The 20,247-nt window shown below is 43.5% G+C and overlaps 1 protein-coding gene across 1 annotated transcript in view; it reads left to right on the plus strand.

The window, feature by feature from the left end:
- The first annotated feature begins 478 nt into the window (after nucleotides 1-478).
- LOC137439126 (tyrosine-protein kinase Src42A-like) overlaps nucleotides 479-20,247 on the plus strand; it is a 66,744-nt gene continuing 46,975 nt past the window's right edge. Inside the window, exon 1 of the mRNA XM_068134838.2 lies at nucleotides 479-1,172. Within this exon, the coding sequence (XP_067990939.2) occupies nucleotides 871-1,172 (302 nt within the window). The 5' untranslated portion in view covers nucleotides 479-870. The remainder of the gene's footprint in view (nucleotides 1,173-20,247) is intronic.

Below are 20,247 nucleotides of genomic sequence, written 5' to 3' on the forward strand. Positions count from 1 at the left end.
GCTGGTGTGGAGGAGGAGGGGCCATCGTGCATTTGCTGGTGTGGAGGAGCCATCGTGTGCTTGCTGATGTGGGGGAGGAGCCATCGTGTGTTTGCTGGTGTGGAGGAGGAGGGGCCATCGTGCATTTGCTGGTGTGGAGGAGCCATCGTGTTTGCTGGTGTGGAGGAGGAGCCATCGCATGCTTTCTGGTTTGGAGGAGGAGCCATCGTGTTTGCTGGCGTGGAGGAGGAGGAGCCATCGTGTTTGCTAGTGTGGAGGAGGAGCCATCGCATGCTTTCTGGTTTGGAGGAGGAGCCATCGTGTGTTTGCTGGTGTGGAGGAGGAGGGGCCATCGTGCATTTGCTGGTGTGGAGGAGCCATCGCATGCTTGCTGGTGTGGGGGAGGAGCCATCGCATGCTTTCTGGTTTGTAGGAGGAGCCATCGCATGCTTTCTGGTGTGGAGGAGGAGCCTGCTCTTGAGTTTGTTGGTGTGTCCGAGGAGCCACAGTACCTGTTTGTTGGTGTTGAAGGATTTAAAGAGTAGGCTGAGCGTCAGCCACGTGGAACGCGGAACAACGCGCACCCAATCGTATCACATACCTGTAGTGCACACGATACCTGGTACTGCACGGCTTCGCACGGAAACTTTCTTGCGGAGAGGAGAAGCGACAAAACGTTCGAATAACATCCAGCGAATCATGGAATAAAAGTATCAACGGTGGAGAAACGAAAAAAGAAGGTTTTATAAAGATACGAATCGTCGGAGAAACAGCTGTCATTCGCACCTGGAACAACACCAATTCTAACCTCCTTGGTTGGAAGACCGGCCAGTGAATCATAGTCCATCCGATGCTACCTGGTCCTTATCGCAGAAGGACGTACTTGTTGCCATGGGATCCTGTCTGCATAAGTTCGGTAAATTGTGCTGCTGCTGCTGCTACTACACCCCTGATCAACCGGAAGTCTCGGTACCACCTGCACCACCTGTACCACCTCCATGGAACATCTACATCGCCATGTTCGATTACCAACCTCGTACCAGTGAAGATCTGGGTTTCAGACGCGGGGAGAGCCTAACTATTATCGACCGGTCCAAAAACTCGTGGTGGTTGGCACAGGTGGTGGGCACCGATCGCAAAGGTTACGTGCCGTCCAACTATTTGGCACAAAAGTCTGATCTGCGGGCAGCACCGTGAGTCTCGTCTCTTTCCTCTCTCACTTTTGCTGTTTAAACCACCAGGTGCGAAATAGGAATGGACAAACATTATTATACGTTGTTTGCAAGTAAAAAGGTGTGCGAAGCTCAATGACCATTGGACCGTGCCCCTTTGTGTGGTGGTTCATGGTGCCTCTCGTGGAGATTCAGGACTTGCACACTTCGCCTTAAGCAAGGGAATGGGTGGGGGGAAGGGGCATGGGGGGGGGGGGCTATGGGAGGGAGATTAATATTTAATTATTATCTACCTGGATAGCCGTTTTCAATGGGTTGTTATCAATGGTCAGGAGTCAATATAAAGAGCTTTCTCACACCTGCAGGGAGAGGGTTAACCCTTCCTCTCAAAGAGGGTTACCTCCTCCCTTCCCCTCTCCGCAAAAATATTTCCATGACATTCCCAGGTCTGAGACTCTTCCACAGACGAGTTAAGAGAAATGCCCTCCTCAGGAATTGGGGGTGACCCCCAGGGAAAAAAAGTAGCCATGACATTCCAAGATCTGGACGTATCCATGGAGTTATTACATGTTGATCCGTTTAGGAGTTTAACACACACACACACACACACACACATATATATATATTATATATATATATATATATATATATATATATATATATATATACATATATATATATATATATACATATATATATATATATATATATATATATATATATATATACGTATATATATTGTATATATATATATATATTGTATATATATATATATATTGTATATATATATATATATTGTATATATATATATATATTGTATATATATATATATATATATTGTATATATATATATATATATATATATATATATATATTGTATATATATATATATATATATATATATATATATATATATATATATATATATATATATATATATTACACACACATAGGTGTGCGCAGACACAAACACCACTCACACACATATACGTGCGCGCACACACACACACACACACACACACACACACACACACACACACACACACACACACACACACACACACACATATATATATACACGTACACAAACACATTCTGCACACACACATATAAAAGTACACACACACATATACACGTACACACATATATATGTACACACACACATACACACGTACACCCATATATATATGTACACACACATATAAAAGTACACACACATACACACGTACACACATACAGTCATGTGAAAAAGTAAGTACACCTCATGTAAAGTTTTGACTTTTCCAACATATTTCAACATATAGCTATTTGATCTTCATTTCAACAATATTGATAGATAAAGGTGATATAATATAACAAATATCATGAAACATTTACATTTTGTAGTCCATTGTATAATTTAAATAAACATAAATGCAAATTTCGCATGTGGAAAAAGTAAGTACACCCTTGGCTCTAATAGGTGGTATTTTAGCAGTTGCCGAAGACGATAAGAAGAGGCCATTTCGTTGGGTACAAAAGGTAGTTTATTGTACAGAAATCTCCAGCAACTGCCCACGAACGGAAGTCGTAATGGCTTATATAAAACAAGCACCCTCTTCGGAGGGCGTGGCTCCAACAGCCGCGCGTGCGTCACGACGACACAACCAAACGCCCGTGTGCGTGGGTTAGAACAAACCCATCGTAATGGTAACCGTCACATGCGGATAAGTGAATAAGGTAACCGCGACATGTGCATAAGGTAACCTCTACATGCGCCCCCCCCCCAGAAGGCACGCCACGGGCGTGTACGTAGTTCGCGGGTGGAACAGAGCCGGGCCGCGGGTGGAACCGAGCCGGGCCGCGGGTGGAACAGAGCCGGGCCACGGGTGGAACAGAGCCGGGCCGCGGGTGGAACAGAGCTGGGCCGCGGGTGCTGAGCAGCAGTAGCAGTTGTAGGTGCAGCAGTAGGAATTGCGGGAGTGGCGAGCAGCAGCATCAGCCTCGGGATCCGTCGTAGGAGCAGTAGTAGGAGTTGCAGGAGTGATGGACGGGGCGTGGCGGCGCCCACGAGGTGTGCAGCAGCATCAGCCTCAGGATCCGCCGTAGGAGCAGTAGTAGGAGTGGCGAGCAGCAGTACTCGGCCTGTATGCACGGAGGCGACGAAGTAGCAGTACTCGGCCTGTGTGCGCGAAGGCGATGGGCAGCAGTACTCGGCCTGTGTGCGCGGAGGCGACGAGCAGCGGTGCTCGGCCTATGTGCGCGAAGGCGACGAAGTAGCCGTGCCCGGCCTGTGAGCACGGAGGCGACGAAGTAGCAGTACTCGGCCTGTGTGCGCGAAGGCGACGAAGTAGCCATGCCGCCAACGCCCCGTAACGGCGTCCTTCGGAGGGTCCCGGAGCTGGTTCGCCCCTCCAGTGTGGAAGAAATTGCGATCGCAATCCTGCCGTGTTCATTCGGCCCCCGAATACGTTCGGGGGCAACGGGGTCACCAGTTTAGCGGTTGCCGAAGATGATAAGAAGAGGCCATTTCTTTGGGTACAAAAGGTCGTTTATTGTACAGAAATCTCCAGCAACTGCCCACGAATGGAAGTCGTAACAGCTTATATAAAACAAGCACCCTCTTCGGAGGGCGTGGCTCCAACAGCCGCGCGTGCGTCACGACGACACAACCAAACGCTCGTGTGCGTGGGTTAGAACAAACCCATCGTAATGGTAACCATCACATGCGGATAAGTGAATAAGGTAACCGCGACATGTGCATAAGGTAACCACTACAGTATTGCCCCCTTTGGCAGGAACAACCTCAAGTAGGCGTTTCATGTAACTGTCTACCAGTCTCTGACATCAACTGGGAGAAATTTTTGCCCACTCCTCCATGCAGAATTCTTTCAGCTGTGCGATGTTTGAGGGGTTTCTTGCATGCACAGCTCGTTTCAAATCCCCCCACAACATCTCAATGGGATTTAGATCCGGGCTTTGATTTGGCCGTTCCAGAACCCTCCATTTCTTTCTTTTCAGCCATTCCTTGGTGGATTTACTGGTACGTTTAGGGTCATTGTCATGTTGCAAGAAGTCACCTTAGGTTGATCTTCAACTTTCCGACAGATGTCCTCACATTATCCTCAAGCACCCTGTGGTACAATGAATAATTCATAATGGATTCTATGATAGTGAGCTGCCCAGGCCCTGATGCAGCAAAGCTGCCCCAAACCATAATATTTCCACCACCATGCTTTACAGTTGGTATCAGGTTCTTGTGGTCAAATGCTGTCTTTGGTTTTCGCCAAACATGTCTTCTGGTACTGTGGCCAATCAGCTCTACCTTTGACTCATCTGTCCAGAGCACATTCTTTCAGAAGTGCTAGTCTTTGTCTCGGTGTTCATTGGCAAACTTTAGTCTTGCCCTGATGTTCTTTCTGGACAGCAAACGTTTCCTCCTGGCACACCTCCCATGTAGATCAAATTTGTGCAGCCTCTTTCTAATGGTAGACGCGTGCACTTTGACATCAACAGTGGCAAGAGCTACCTGTAGGTCCCATGATGACATTCTGGGGTTCTTCGAGACTTCTTTCAGCATTTTGCGGTCTGCTCTCGGGCTGAACTTGCTGGGGCGGCCTGGCCTGAACAAGTTGGCAGTTGCTTGGAATCTTCTCCACTTGTAGATGATCTTCCGGACAGTCGAATGATTGATTTCAAATTGTTTGGAGATCTTTTTAAATCCCTTCCCAGACAAGTAGGCATCTATAACCTTCTTTCTGAAGGCCACAGAGAGCTCTTTTGATCTAGGCATGGTGACGCCACACACTTCAACAACAAAGAGCAAACCAAACTAAATGTCTGAGGTTTAAATAAGACAGGTTCCTCCAAGATCCTCTCTTAACGATGTTCTAATCATTTGCACCTCAGCTGGTGCACCTGATTCTAATTTTAGGTATTTGAAGTAGTGATAAATGTAGGGGTGTACTTACTTTTTCCACATACGAAATTTGCATTTATGTTTATTTAAATTATACAATGGACTACAAAATGTAAATGTTTCATGATATTTGTTATATTATATCACCTTTATCTCTCAATATTTTTGAAATGATGATAAAATAGCTGTATGTTGAAATATGTTGGAAAAGTCAAAAGTTTACATGAGGTGTACTTACTTTTTCGCATGACTATGTATGTACACAAACACATTCTGTACAAACACACACACACACACACACACACACACACACACACACACACACACACACACACACATCTCGGATTTTTCATTTCTGTTCCTTACTATTCTATCCCTCTCTTTCATTCACAGACACACACACACACACACACGCACACACACACACACACACACACACACACACACACACACACACACACACACACACACACACACACACACACACATGTTCGCCACTCCATCCTGTGATACCCTGAAAGTCACTTTACCCCTGATACATTCCTCACACTCCCCCCCTTGGTGTAAGTAGTAGGAATGAGCGCATATAGACACAATGATTGATCCATTATTGGAAGTCCTCCACAATAAAATCTGTGTATTGAAAGAGTTTGGCAAATGGGAGGGGGTAAAGCGACTTTCAGACCACCCTGTAACTCCGTAACTGCTCAGGTATGCTCGTCTTGAATTAAACTTGATTTTTGCACCGACTAAAACTCACCTGTTTTCATCAAAGACATCGTCACATTACGGTGAGTCATATTCACCCTTTGGTTGAAGAATGTAGTTGTTTCACATTCTCCCTCCCTCCCTCCCCCCAAAGCATACGGGATTTGCATACGGGATTTGCATACGGGATTTACACGAATTCCTACCTGCCTGTGAACAATGCCCAATATTTCATTCTTCATGAACCCACACGAACCCATTGTTCATTTACACTGTGAAAGGGCATCATTTCACTGCTACGTGCATACCGTGGAACGTTCAACTAGTTCTCGGAACAAGAATCACACAATAGTGCAACACCTGCAACATTTCACCTGCCAACATAGAGGTATATATGAAAAGTTAGAAAAAAAAATCCATTACTAATCATATACATAGAACTACATACATGTTGAAAAACCCCTAAAAGTTGGCATTTATTGGGTATCTTGTTCTTGGAACTTTTTGAATGGCAATCATACAATCTCATCGACCAAATACTCCTGAGATGATAACGTAGTCTGCATAGTTATTCCTTCGATCGTATGTATGACAACACAACAGATACCAGGTAACTCACCTGCCTTAGCAAGCAGTCACTGAATTGTCTTTGGCAAAAGAACTTAATGTCGAGGATTTACCTGCGGGTTTGGGAAACATGAGGCTGTTTGCTGCAGTAAAACACGATCTACCGGTTCGGTAGCTTGTAGTGGTAATATGAGACACAATAGATAGCTTCTAGTACTTTTATAGGGGACCAAAGTAATCCCGACATGTTAAGTGGTCGCCCGGGATGGAAGTTTTCGTCCTAAGTCTTTCACGAACCGGCTGGCCAGGCTTCCCGTTTGACTAAATAGTCCGGGCAGGATTTGGAATTTGTTCATGGTGCCGGCGATGGCTCGCACACTCTTCACGAAGGACACCGTGGGGTCTTTAACGTCCATCGACTAATGCTGGCATACAGGACAACCGGCTTAACGTCCATCGACTAATGCTGGCATACAGGACAACCTGCTTAACGTCCATCAAATATCTAAGCGATGGTGCTCTTTGCGATGGAATGCGCTGCCTGTGAAGCACCTGCCTTTAGACCCTTCTTCTTCTTCTCCCACTCTTCCCTTTATAAGGTGTGTGCTCCAATGAGGCCAAGCTCCTGCCCTGTCTCGACCACGATACTCCTCCACCCCCCTCTGTCCTCAGCCAACTCCCTCCACCCTCCAAACACCCCACCTTACCTCTTCACACAATCCTCCCATCTCAACCGCGGTCTACCTTTTTCCTCCTATCTTGCTGCTTCAACCTATCCGTTCTCCTTGCCATTCTCTTCCCCCTACCCCCATCCGCACCAAGTATCCAGCCCATCTCAGCCGACATTTCACCAATCTCCCCGTCAAGCTCATCCGCACACCAATATCCTTTCTCAATTCATTCATTCTCCTTCTATCCACTCTCTTCACTCCTGCAACCCTCCTGACCGGGTTGTTCTCCCAAACCTGCAGCCTCTGTTGTTGTCTTTCTGTCAGTGCCACCATATCCAGACTGTAAAGGTAGGCCGGCGTTACGCAAGACATCAGAACCTTTCCTTTAAATGTCCTTGAAATATTTCTGTCTGAAATTACACCCTCCGCCCTCCTCCACGCATTCGCATCCATCACCATGATAAACAGGAGTGGGCTGACAGCGCTTTCTTGTCTCAAACCGATGTTCACACTGAGCTCCTGCTGCATCCCAGGACCAACCAAACTCTTCCCTTCGTCCACTAGTACATCCCTTCCACCAACCTAACTTCTGCTTCCGGCACTCCCATCCATCTCAGTGTCGCCATCACCATCTCTCTCAGGAGAGTGTCGTAGGCCTTCTCCAGATCCACAATTCCCAATGCCATTTCACCATGCACCTCCAATGTCTTCGCCACCAGCTGTTTCAGCACGAACATCCCATCTGTCATTCCCCTACCCTTTCTAAACCGCTGCTGCTTGTCTCCAATCTCCTTCTCAACACTTCCTTATCCTCCCATCCAGAATCCTCTCCGGCACCTTCATGACATGACTAAGGAGTCCATTAAGGAATGCCCCTGTACTTCCCCAGATCTTGAACATCCCCTTCCCCTTCCACAACGGCACAATTAACCTTGTCCTCCACCCCTCTGGAATTGACCCATCTCTCATATAGACATTCAACAACATCTTCGTCCACCTGACTCCGACTTCTACCGCTGAAATTGTCATCTCTGTACACATCTCATCTCTGCCTTGTGCCTTTCCCATTTTCACCCTCTTCAGTGCCGTCCGCACTTCCTCTTCCATGATCTCTACCAACTTCACTTTCCCCTCCACATAACTGACTAGCCCTCCCGGTGCAGCAGCTCTTTGAAATATCCTTCCCATACCTTCAATACTGCCCCCTCTCTGTCACTTGCTTCCCGCCACCATCCCTTAATTACTCCCCACCCCCCTTCATGTCCTTGCTATCCTCATACCTGTCACAAGCCAATTTATAGATCATCTTTCTCCCACAATCCTCTTCCATATAATTCCTTGCCTTATATCCACAGCCCACCTTGCTGCTTCCTTATTTTGCTCATACAGGGGCAGCAACCCCACATCCGGTTGCCTCCCTCTATCCTTCATCTTCTCTATCTTCTTCCAAACCTCCTTCTTTTCACCAACTGCCTCCACTACTTCCTCCGTCCACCATACCTGGTTTCTATCCCTCGACGATGCACCCTTTCATGATGTTCTTCCACACAACACTTTTGCTATTCCCCTAAATGCCTCTCCATACTTCTTCCACGTCTTCACTAAGTTGCTCATACCTGGCTCTCACCCTCTCCTGTACACTGCAGCGACATTTCCCCGACACTTTCCCCACCTAATAACCTTCAGACCCCCTGTTCTTAACCTTGCTCCTTTTCTTTATTTGTACCACAAATACCACAGGCTCACGCTAGGTGGTAACATGCTCACCCACCACTGGCATGTAATCCTTAACCCTCCACAGCTGTTGCTTCCTTACCACCACCAAATCCAGTTCTCTTCTGTACTGTCCACTCCTACAGGTAATCTTGTGGCTTTCCCACTTTTGAAGGAATGAATGAGCTACAGCCATCCCATTCCTTGCCACCAGCTACACCAGCTCTTGACTCTATTCCTCATTCCCCAACCAAATTTACCAACACATTCCACTTCACCTGGCTCCGCTATTCCCACACGCATGTTAAAGTCCCCCGCAATGCACAGCATCACCTCCAGGTCAACCATTCCCATCAACCTCTCCAGCGCATCCCTGAATTCCTTATTATCCATCCTAGACCTTCCCATTTGTAGCCAATATACTGACATAGCACACACCATTTGCCTCTGTATCACCACCCATGCCATAATTATCCGACCCTCCCATCTTTCCACTCTCACCACCTGCTTGCTGATCTCTTCTGATACTATTATTCCCACACCATTTCTCCTTCCATCCCCACTTGTGTGCATGGGTCACAACAGCTTTTATGGTATGCTCTAACAGCTAACTACCAACCTCCTCGCTCTGTCTCCTTTCCAGAGAAGACAGAGCGAGGAGACTCCTGCACGCACAATACTTCCAACCTCCTTCTCTGCATCACCTCCACCACCTCAACTCATCTCCACCCCAACATTGATCCCACATTCAATCTACCCAGCCTGACTTCGCTTCTGAACTACTGTCCATCTTTATTACTTTGGGAAGATAACCATTCAATTGACCCAACATGTAAATTCTTAAAATGTCAGGGCAATTGGATGAAAAGTGATGATTTTATGTGATGCTGACCTTTGACCTTTTGATCAAATTATTAATTTGGCTTCTCCATATTCTCATAATGCTTTGGTGAAAATTTGATGACAAAATATCAAATGGTAAAAAGGTTATGGCCCCCCACACACACACATACACACACACACACACACACACACACACACACACACACACACACACACACACACACACACACACACACACACACACGTGAATGCAAAACCATTTCTGTGACCCAATATGCAAATTATAAAAAATTCAGGACAGTCCAATGAAAATGGACGATTTTATGCAACTTTGACCTTTTGATCTAAAAAAAACCTATCAGCATCTAGCTTTTGATTGGTGAACCAATTTAATGATGCAATATGCAAATTCTTTAAAATTCAGGTCAATTCAATGAAAATGGATGATTCTATGCAACCTTGACCTTTGACCTTTTGATCTAAAAAAAACCCAAAAACAATCAGCTTCTAGCTTTTGATTGATGAACCAATCCAGTGACCCAATATGCAAATTATTTTAAACTTCAGGTCAAACAGATAAAAATTGACGATTTTATGCATCCTTGACCTTTTGACCAAATTATCAATTTGCCTTCTTCGGCAAATTCACATTTGTCATGTGTCTACCCTGTAGTGAAGACCTCAGGGCGACAGATGACCAAACCAGTGCCGTGTATATTGAGAGTCTGGCCAACAGAAATACTGGCGCCATGTTGCATACATAACTTCGTGCGCTGGCACTGCGAGATGTATGTCAGCTGTGGCAATCCTGTAGTTCTGTGACGAGGGAATCGATGTTATTACTGTTTGGTCGCAGATTTAATGAGGAACAACTAATTCAAGTAAAAGTGACGTGTTGTTTGTTATTGGAATAATAAAATCTGCAAGCGGCGTCATTTATTCACACGAATTGTTTGCCTGTCGCGGCACACGATTTATTGCACACGTGCCGCAAAAAGCGGCACGGCCGATCGCAGCACAACCCACAACGTTGTGCAGAGTCCTATCTATTGAAACAATCCAAATTAACTGCTTTTTTTGGCAATATAATATTTGGAAACAGTATTATTTTCCCCCCAAAAATGCTACGTTTTCAAAGAACACTTTACTCAGGAAACTGACACAAACAGTGACAAATATTGCATCATAAACAAGTATTTCCTGATATATAAGCATATATAAACAGTGCATGTTACAGGGTATATGTATAATAAGGGAATATGTATAATACCTGATTTTCAGTTATTATACTGTTATGGGGTCCTCCCCTACCCTCTGGTCTCGGTAAACCTCCGAACCCCGAGAAAGTCCCCGGCAGAAAGATGTGTGGTCCTTAGTTGAAAACAAGCCAATAAATAACGAGTCCACACCAAGGGTTATGAACAAACCACAATATATTATAAATCCCCCACAGGAATCACGACCCCAATTAGTACAGCACTTCACCATATAATTCCTATCTACAGGTGGCACCACCTTATCGAGTCCCTTAACCCCCAAACTCACGGCCCTTTCCCCAATGTCTCTGTACTCCTCCCAGGCGACGTTGATTCACTCCAGCGATCGTGGCATCAATCTCTGATTCCAATCAGTGGAGGTGTAGACGATCGAACCAACCCGCAGGTCACGTGGTCCAATCCCCAACACGATAGCGGTAGAATGGGAAACCTCCCAAAGACGATTTCTGGTACGTACACGGTTGCGGTTCAATCCGCGAGTCTCCTCAATAACCCTCCAAAAGCCACTGTCTTGTACAGCCGTCCCCGGCACACCACCGGAGAATAACGCCGGCCGACGCGACACAAAAACCTGGTCACTGCCGGTTGTGCGTGTGGCGAAGATGGCGGACGGCTTTCTCTCGCACCCGGGTTTGGAGGTAAGGATACTCGGCAACCTCAGTGAGGATACCCGACTACGCAGGCTCCGCAGCAATCCGGCGGTCTCCTATCGCGCGGACCTCTTTTCAAGGAGGCAAAGTTCCCTTGTACTGTACGTGTGACTGCTCGGTCTGGAGCTGCAATCAGAAACGTCTGCTTATGATCTTCCCCCGCTTCTTCTACCCCCCCTCCCTATCTCTTCCGGGTCACGATCCGATTTCCAGCCACCTTTTACCAGGAGCGCTTTTAACCCTTTTAACCACAATAAGCATCATCTAGAATCGACCATGATAACAAGAACCACCATAATTAGGGCCGGTATCCGTAACAATACATAATCCCTTATATATATATACCCTATACACTGCATATGTACACGAAAAATGTTACAGGGAATAAGTATAATATATATATATATATATATATGGTTGACTATATAAATGTTAAGCTCACCAGAGACCTAATACACACATGTCATGTCACTTTTGATTTGAAACCAATATATATTAAGCGATTTCACTTACCGAACATAAATATGAGTAAGGTGATGGATTCCATCCAAATCGGCGTATTTTAACCGCCCAAATAGCACTTCGTTCCTTGTCTCGAGGAAATCTGTGCATTATACGACCTTGTCCTGGTCTAACAGAACATCCCCAAGCGGCACAACACACCATATTCGTTGATTTTATTGAAATATTACTCAAATGAAATATGCAACGATACGAAGCAATGGCACTGAATGGGTGCAGCGGGAAAGCTGCTCGGCTGAGGTGGTATGCAAAATGGCGCCTGTAAACCACGTGACGCAGGCTCGACCAATCACGGCGGTAGTTGAGCAGATCAAAGGCTGGCCAGACTCTGTTAATATACGGCACTGGACCAAACGAGCTTTAACTCTGAGGTGTTTTACCCAACTATGGCGGTAACTTGTGCACTCGCGGGGGATGGAAGGTAGCAAGGGCTTACCTGCACGGCCGGACTCGACTGGGGTTATCCGATCCCCACAGACAAATAAACGCAAAAGACAAGGAATTGAAAATGTAACAAATAATGGGTTTAATGAAAATATATGCAATACAATGAAAAGGTAAAACAAAATTTCTGAATGAGGGACCCTCCATTCAGACTCGATTACATGACACAGGGAGAATTAAATGAATGTAAAAATTAATGTGTAGTGTGGTGCGTTGACTGGTACTCAGCTCTGATCTCCCTCACACGACCCTCAAACCATGATGGTTGTCAACTGGGTCCCAGGTCCTGCACGGGAAAACGCCCAAGGGTGTGATGTCGTGCTGCAACCAGCCGGTCTCCGTGAGGTAGCCAAAATCGCTCCTCCCCCGATGGCCCAGGGAGAGAGAGAGAACAATGGCGTGACCGCTTTCACCAAACCAGAGAGAGAGAGATAGAGATAGAGATAGATAGATAGATGCGTCCACTTCCACCAGCTAGGAACAGAGAGAGACAGGGAAGTGTGACTGCACGTGATCAAGCCCAGAGCCTAGACCAAGAGAGAATGTGACTGCTTGCGATGAAACACAGGACAGAGAGAGAGACAGAGACAGACAGAGACAGAGACATTAATAGACAGACAGAGACATGAATAGACAGACAGAGACAGAGACATTAATAGACAGACAGAGACAGAGAAAAAAAAATGGCGATGCCCTGCCTTTTTACTCCTCGGTCTCGAACTTTCTCTCTGACGTCACACATGGTCCAATCACCGAGCGTCACTTGCTCACCTCATTGTTCTTCAGGACGTGGCCTCACGGCCACATTTGGCGCCCATCGAGAAGATTCACTGGGTGGTGTCAGTAGTAGTGTCCGGATCCGATTGCGTAATTAAATTTCGGTGCTGATCGCGTGGCTGGTTGTGTAAGTGTCATAAGAACAAAGGGAGAACTACAGAGGCATTTGCACATAGTAAATTTACCCTAATACCCTAACTAATTAGCATCGCCCCACCCCTCACCATGGAGACACATAACACTTCCACCACATCTGGACCTGACTTAAATATAGGAAGGTTTCTTCTTTGCGACATTCAGAGCACATTACCCTATACAATTCTACCTTAACTAAGGTATTTCATTACCTAGCCCCATACACATAACACAGCTCCCTCCCACCCCTGGAACTGTAGCTCCTGCAAGGTTCAATGCAGGCGTTACCGTTCCAGCCTTAACACTTACCGACTCACACAAATTAGCCTATGAAATAAATTAGGCGGGGTTGTGGGAAGCGAACCATCGCTAACTTAGCTGTTCTCTTTACCATTCTACACCCCTTAAGCAACAATTCACATATTTACACCGTTGAGTCCTCCGTCAATTCCTGGGGCGGGTAGAAAATGGTCAACACACAAAGTCTACCATAACCACAAAACTTTAATAAAATTCAAAAAAACATTTCTACAAACCCTGGGTCCCGCTAAAGACCACGTCCCCCCGGTGGATGCCACAATGCCCAACTTTACCTGGGGAGTGTCGTGGAGGTGTGTTTGGGACTCAAGACTCCAATGACCGGAAACAGGTTTTACAACAGGTCTAGACTTTATTAACTGGTTGTTCACTTCATTCCAATACCAAATAACTACCGTTTAACTCAATGGACCAGATAACTCTATCCGCATAGTCCCTCTTCCTTGGCCGATGTCTTCTCCGCAGCGCCGTACTCATGGTACGCGTTCATTCCATCGGGCAGAGCTTCTGATGACAAGTGTCTTGACTCAAAGTTTGCTCTGGTTTATATGGATAAATTGGAGTTAATCCCCTGTGCGCTAAAAGTTAATCCTCCGTGCGCTGAAGCTCCTTGGTCATCCACAATCGCCCTGCTGGCACCAACTCGCTCCCCTCCTGCTGTGAGTTCCATTTACCTCACAATAGGAGGGTGCTCTAGCCCGGGGCTGTACAGGAGGTGGACAACGGACTCCCAGCTTTAACAGAGCGAGATACATTCCTAACATTCTTACGACCACCTATTGGTTCACTCACCAATCTCATAACTAGTTACATAGTATAAAGATTTATTCTACCACAATCCCTCATCTTTTTGTTTTATGTTTATATTAACCATTAATCTAAACATCAATTTAAGTAAACAATAAATCACTACAAGTAAACATCAATACAAGTATAAGTAAACAATCAATCACTACAAGTAAACATCAATACAAGTATTCAAACCATAACTTTGGTAATCCAATTTCCTTAGGCATACACCGTCATCCTGCAAGAATCACAAAACATTTCGTTGGTCATTGACTCCTTCCATATTGTTAATTCAATCTATTTCACTTGCATCACAAATATCTTTGCAAAACAACACTTCACCATCACCAAGACGCAACAATTTCACTTCATTTTCAAGTTTTGTAAAGCATCTGCAACATCTGGCAAAAAACGTTTGCCTCCACACAAATGTTGACTCTTTGTTTGAAAGGAAGGGCTGATCACTTGTGTTTGAATCCAGGTATGAAACATTTTCTCCTAATGTCTTCATAAACACCTGCACTACTTCGTGTAGGGTCTTGCTGTTTGTAATAACTGCACGGAGTCATAGACTGACCCTGCTCTCCATGTAGCATTCTTGCCACTCTTGCTGTAAACCATAGTAATTCCTGAACAAGGCCTTCGCCCAGTTGTAGTCGACTTGCCTCCTCCCTCATTATGAGTGGGCAGCAAGTATTGGTGTGACGTTGATTGGCCAACAAGATGTGGAACAGGGATGCCGGATGCATCCACAATGATGTTGGGACCATGGTGTTCAGGTCATTCATGATCCATACCAGGAGCAACCAGCAGAATCGTGCACAGCTGTTGTGACAAGGGCACAGCCGTTTGTTTGCAGCTCCATGCTGGTTCCCCGGAAGTTGGTGAAGTAATAACATATGTCCCCGCATTTCACAGAGGTTGCAGGTAAAATGTCGTTGTCCTGCAACTTCTGATGTGATGAATGTTCGAAGCCTTCAAACAAGAGTAAGTGATCGCCTTTCTTTCATATGTTGCAGTGTGATCCAGGCAAATGGTCACATAAATTTCCTTGGTGAAGGTAAGCATCCATCTCCAAGTTACATGGGAGAATGTCTTCATCATTCTTTGAGAAAGAGGGTGTATGCCGCGATTAACTTCATTTTAGCCACAAATTTTCTTTCTCGAACTTCTTCCCAATTCCATTAGCACTCCCTTCAAAATGTGATCTCGTCTTATCCTTATGCTCAGTCACATCTGAATCTGCTTTCCACACACACTGAATCAGATAGGGTACGTCTTACCATGAAATCAGCATAATCATGTATGTCTTCCGACAGTTTCACATTCAACAATTTGTTGTTTTTCCTTAAAACATTGAAAAGTTATATTCATTTATATGCGTCACACAAATAATATTCAATCAGGTATGTATTTCACTACTAAACTAAGAATAGCATCCACAAATGCTTTCAGGTTAATATAGTTCAAAAATTAACTCATGCAGGTATTTTAGCACTACTCTAAGAAAATAAATTGTATATGATTACAATCACAAACGGGAATATCTAATTCCCAACAACAATTTTCCCAAACCAACAAATTAAGCATAATGTATTATTACCATAATTCCTCTCCACTTTTTCTTTTCTCCTTTTTTTTTCTTCTTTCTAACAGTGTGTCACTCGTGGTGATATGAGTTCACTGATCTTGTAATTGACACAACTCATAACATTGTCGTTATGCCATTATCTTAATTCTACTGTATTCATTTGCAACATCACTTGATTTAATCTTTCAATCTCAGTATTTATGTCGCCATAAAAGTCTTCCTCTTGTGGTTCCACATTTCTTTCCTCATTTGTCACTTCATGCGTTATCATCGTGTTGTTGGTTACCTTATTCAAACACACCGTCACTAAGGCTTTCAAGCAAGCCACCACTAAACAATTGCCAATATAACTACTAAACCAACAAACAAATATTGGAGTATCTTAGCTGCCACTCCTCCAAATGTGTTTCCCAACCATGCAAAGGCACCCCCTTTTATATAATCGTGGTATCTTGCTCCCTCTTGTCCCACCTGTAGCCATCTGTAAAACATGTGAGCTACCCCTTGTATATGTTCATACCTATAACATAATTATATGTCAATGACATTCAACATTATATACCAAACTAACAAGCTTCCTAAAAGGTAAATAAAGAAAATCCCTTAATATGTAACATAAATCAGTTTATTTGTCTTACCCTGATCCCCCTATCTCCCGGGGTTGAACGAAATCCCCTGATCATGAGTGTAGTTGTGATACATTATCACTCATGCTGTATTTATATCAGTAGGTAATTGTATGTCATGTAGGCAAATAAATGTCACTATCTTCCCTAATTCAAGTAGGAATATTAAATGTTGAAAATGTAATGTTTATCAATGCAAGGGGTGTTAAAATGTAATTCAAATGAATGTAAATCACGACTATCATTTATCCGCCACTGAATGTTCTGCTGGGCTGCTAAGTGCAGCCTCATTTTCTGTGGGATCAACCACCTTAGCCCCATGTGCGTGCTTGCAATGAGAGGCATGAATCCAACTTTCTATCTTGGGTCCATATTTGTTTCTATTCTTATCAATCTCCTATGGTTTATCAATTTGTTCCAAGATACCGCAACCAAAGGTTTTAACCAAAGCTCTACCAAACTATTTCCAATGTGAACAAAAAATGCCAGTGAAACAATGATTCGAAGAATTATCTTCAAGGGGTCAATAAATTTATTCTATAACCAGATCTAATTTTCCCATCCAATAGTTTGCCTTGCCACATGCCATATTATAACACTTTAATAAACCTTCGAAAAATGTTTCCCATCTCCACAAATTTCCTTTTTACAAATAGCCATGTGTAACTTACGTATTTAACTACAATTTCCTCTCAATTTGTTTGGCCTAACTGGCCGCAAAAGTGGCTGCCAGCCTGCAGTACCGTTTTTTATCTACCAAGGAAGTGCTCGTCCACACAAGACCTCTACCAAAATGTTGTTTGTAAAAACAAATCTGGGATTTCTGATTACATGGGTGCACACTCTCAGGACATTTTCAGGCTGCTGTTAACAATCCACTACGATAAATTAATTCCTTTACCCACAATCAAATAATTAGTACAAATTGAGGATATTATCCCTATCACATTCTTTTATAGATTCATTATGTTGGATCTAATTTTTTTCAATAATTTTCCACTGCTGTAAGGAAGAACAATAGCTCTCATAAGTCTTAGTAATATCGTACTTAATTTACCCAGCATCGAATAATTTATTTACTATCCTTTCTCATCTGTTAACCAGTGACTTTGTTTGAACTCCAGAACTCAAAACTCACAATAGTTCAAACCAGCAAAATTTTCTTTACTATTTTCCCATATCATCTATGCCTAATACACATCCATACATACAGCACAATTTATATGCTGATAAAATTCAAGTTTATATATATAAAAATCCGTGAGCAGAGTACTCTGGGAAGTCAGTGTAAGACCTCTCCCAAATTTGGCTAATTTTGTACTCCCACATTTTTATGAAGCTCATATCCATAAATAGCTTTGATTCTCATATAAATTCTATCAAAATGGAATCTCAAGATTACTCCCAATTTTTTTTTTATCAATGAATTTACTATCAATGAATGGCTGCTCATAACTCAGCAAATCAAATCTTTATTCTCCATCTCCCTTGACAAAAGTGATAATTTTCATAATCAAATTATATTTCTATTTTTTTTTTTTTTTTTTTTTTTTTTTAACGAATTCTCTCGATATGCGATCCCATCCCCATGGAACTATCTATTTTCAGACAAGGCACACTGTCGGTGTCAACAATCTTGTAAGATTGATACACAAAAACAAAAACACTAACATTGACACACAAAAATACCCACACACGCATGCATTATGCGTATTTGTTTGCGTTGAAACCATTATTTACAGATCAGGATGGGTGTCAATTTTATTTCATTTTCATAAAATTTGTCCTTCAATTTTATAAATGCTAATACGCAAATGGACCAAAAAGTTTATTTTTTAGAAAACCCCTATGATGTCACATTGAAATTACCCTTTCAGTTCCCACCATAATTTATCCAAATTTGACTACAAACCCATTTGCATGTCAGTCGACCACTGACCGATCAATCATGCGGAACACTAGTCCGAAATTCCCACCTGATCATCATGTGACTCTTGTCACTTGGTTTGCCAAAAAAATTGCAAAGCAATTGTTTCAAACTTTGTAAATTTAAAATTTTGTGCCCAACATAAAAGATCCAATTTCGGCATTTGATCAATTAATTATCAATTTGCTTACAAGCAAAAGAAAATGAATAATTCTTGCTCCGAAAACTTTTCAGACACAAGAATCATCGACAGTTATTCATGTTTGTCCAGTAATCTAATTTGTTGAGGCCAATCGTCATTTGGGATTTGTCACAATGAAGGCCTAATCGTTGTCTGAGGTATCGGTAAGCACTGGTACCCTTGATCTTGGTTTACCCTATGAACTTGTCTTCCTGTTGGTATACGGACATCTTCTTTTCCAATGTCCCATCTGTCCACACTTGAAACACCGGTTTCTGTCGTTGCCTGGTCTGTGCACCTGTGCACTTGTATTGCTGGGCTGCATCTCTACATCCCTGAGTTGCCACTGCAATCTCTCGTTATCTCCTGAAACACGAAAAAATTCTCTGTACCGTCCTTTTTGGGGAGACAAATGGGAATCAGATGGGACAACTGTCACTTTCATTCCTAATTTCGAGGGCAGTTGTGCATTTGTCTCCTCCACTGTATCTTGTGGCCTTTTTATTTTAAGTTCTAGATCCGTTATCCGTTCTTGCTGTTCCCGTTGTCTGGATTCACCATTCCAAAGATGGAATGCAAGCCAGTCTACCGTTAGATTCTGTCTCTTCCTGGCTTTCAATCTTTGTTCCAATCTTTCCAATCGACTTCGCTCAAATGTACCATCTCTTGGAAACTCCTCATCATGTCCCTTTGTCCACAAATACCAATTCTTGAGCTGCCTTATAGCTTCGGCACCATAATGGTCGTACATATGATGTGTACAAGTACCTTTTTGTGGAATCTCTGGTTGTCCTTGTGTATTCTTGCAGGCTCCATTTTCCATTCTGCCTTTTATCAAAGTAGCGTTGGATGTGTTGTAGCTTGTTCCTCTAAAGCTTCACTCGTACCTCCAGGAAGGATCTCTCCACCTGTTCAAACGGTGATTTCCAGAGAATCTCTCTCACCTGTGGCTTTTGCACAATCCAATCTCACAGATCAGTATTTGCAGATGAGCCAAAGGGTCAGTATGAAATGGGTGAATCCTCAGGTGTCCGCTCTGTTGAAGGGGAAATCACACAATGGTAACCGCACATATATATCTATATATAAACTCACCACCTTGCTCAATTTTCCAAGGTTGTCTTCACATTGATAATATCTCACAAAGATATCAAAGCTTCTTTCTTGAGACCGCATTTTCATCAATCAAACAATCAATATATTCAATTCAATTTATTCAGTTCAATTTATTCAGTTAAATTTATTCAATTAAATTTATTCAGTTCAATTCAATTATTCAATTTCAATTAATTTATCAATATTCATCAATAAATCAAATTAATCATTTTGGATGACTCCTTGCATAAGCCCTTTCCCCAATGATGTCAGGACAGGTCCATCTATTGACTGAGATTGAAGATCATCGGTCGTCACCTCTGGTTCATACCTCATGTCAATTGACGAATCACTGTTCTGTCCT

Source organism: Myxine glutinosa, chromosome 13, assembly GCF_964187855.1.
Source record: "Myxine glutinosa chromosome 13, kmMyxGlut1.1, whole genome shotgun sequence".
Taxonomy (NCBI): domain Eukaryota; kingdom Metazoa; phylum Chordata; class Myxini; order Myxiniformes; family Myxinidae; genus Myxine; species Myxine glutinosa.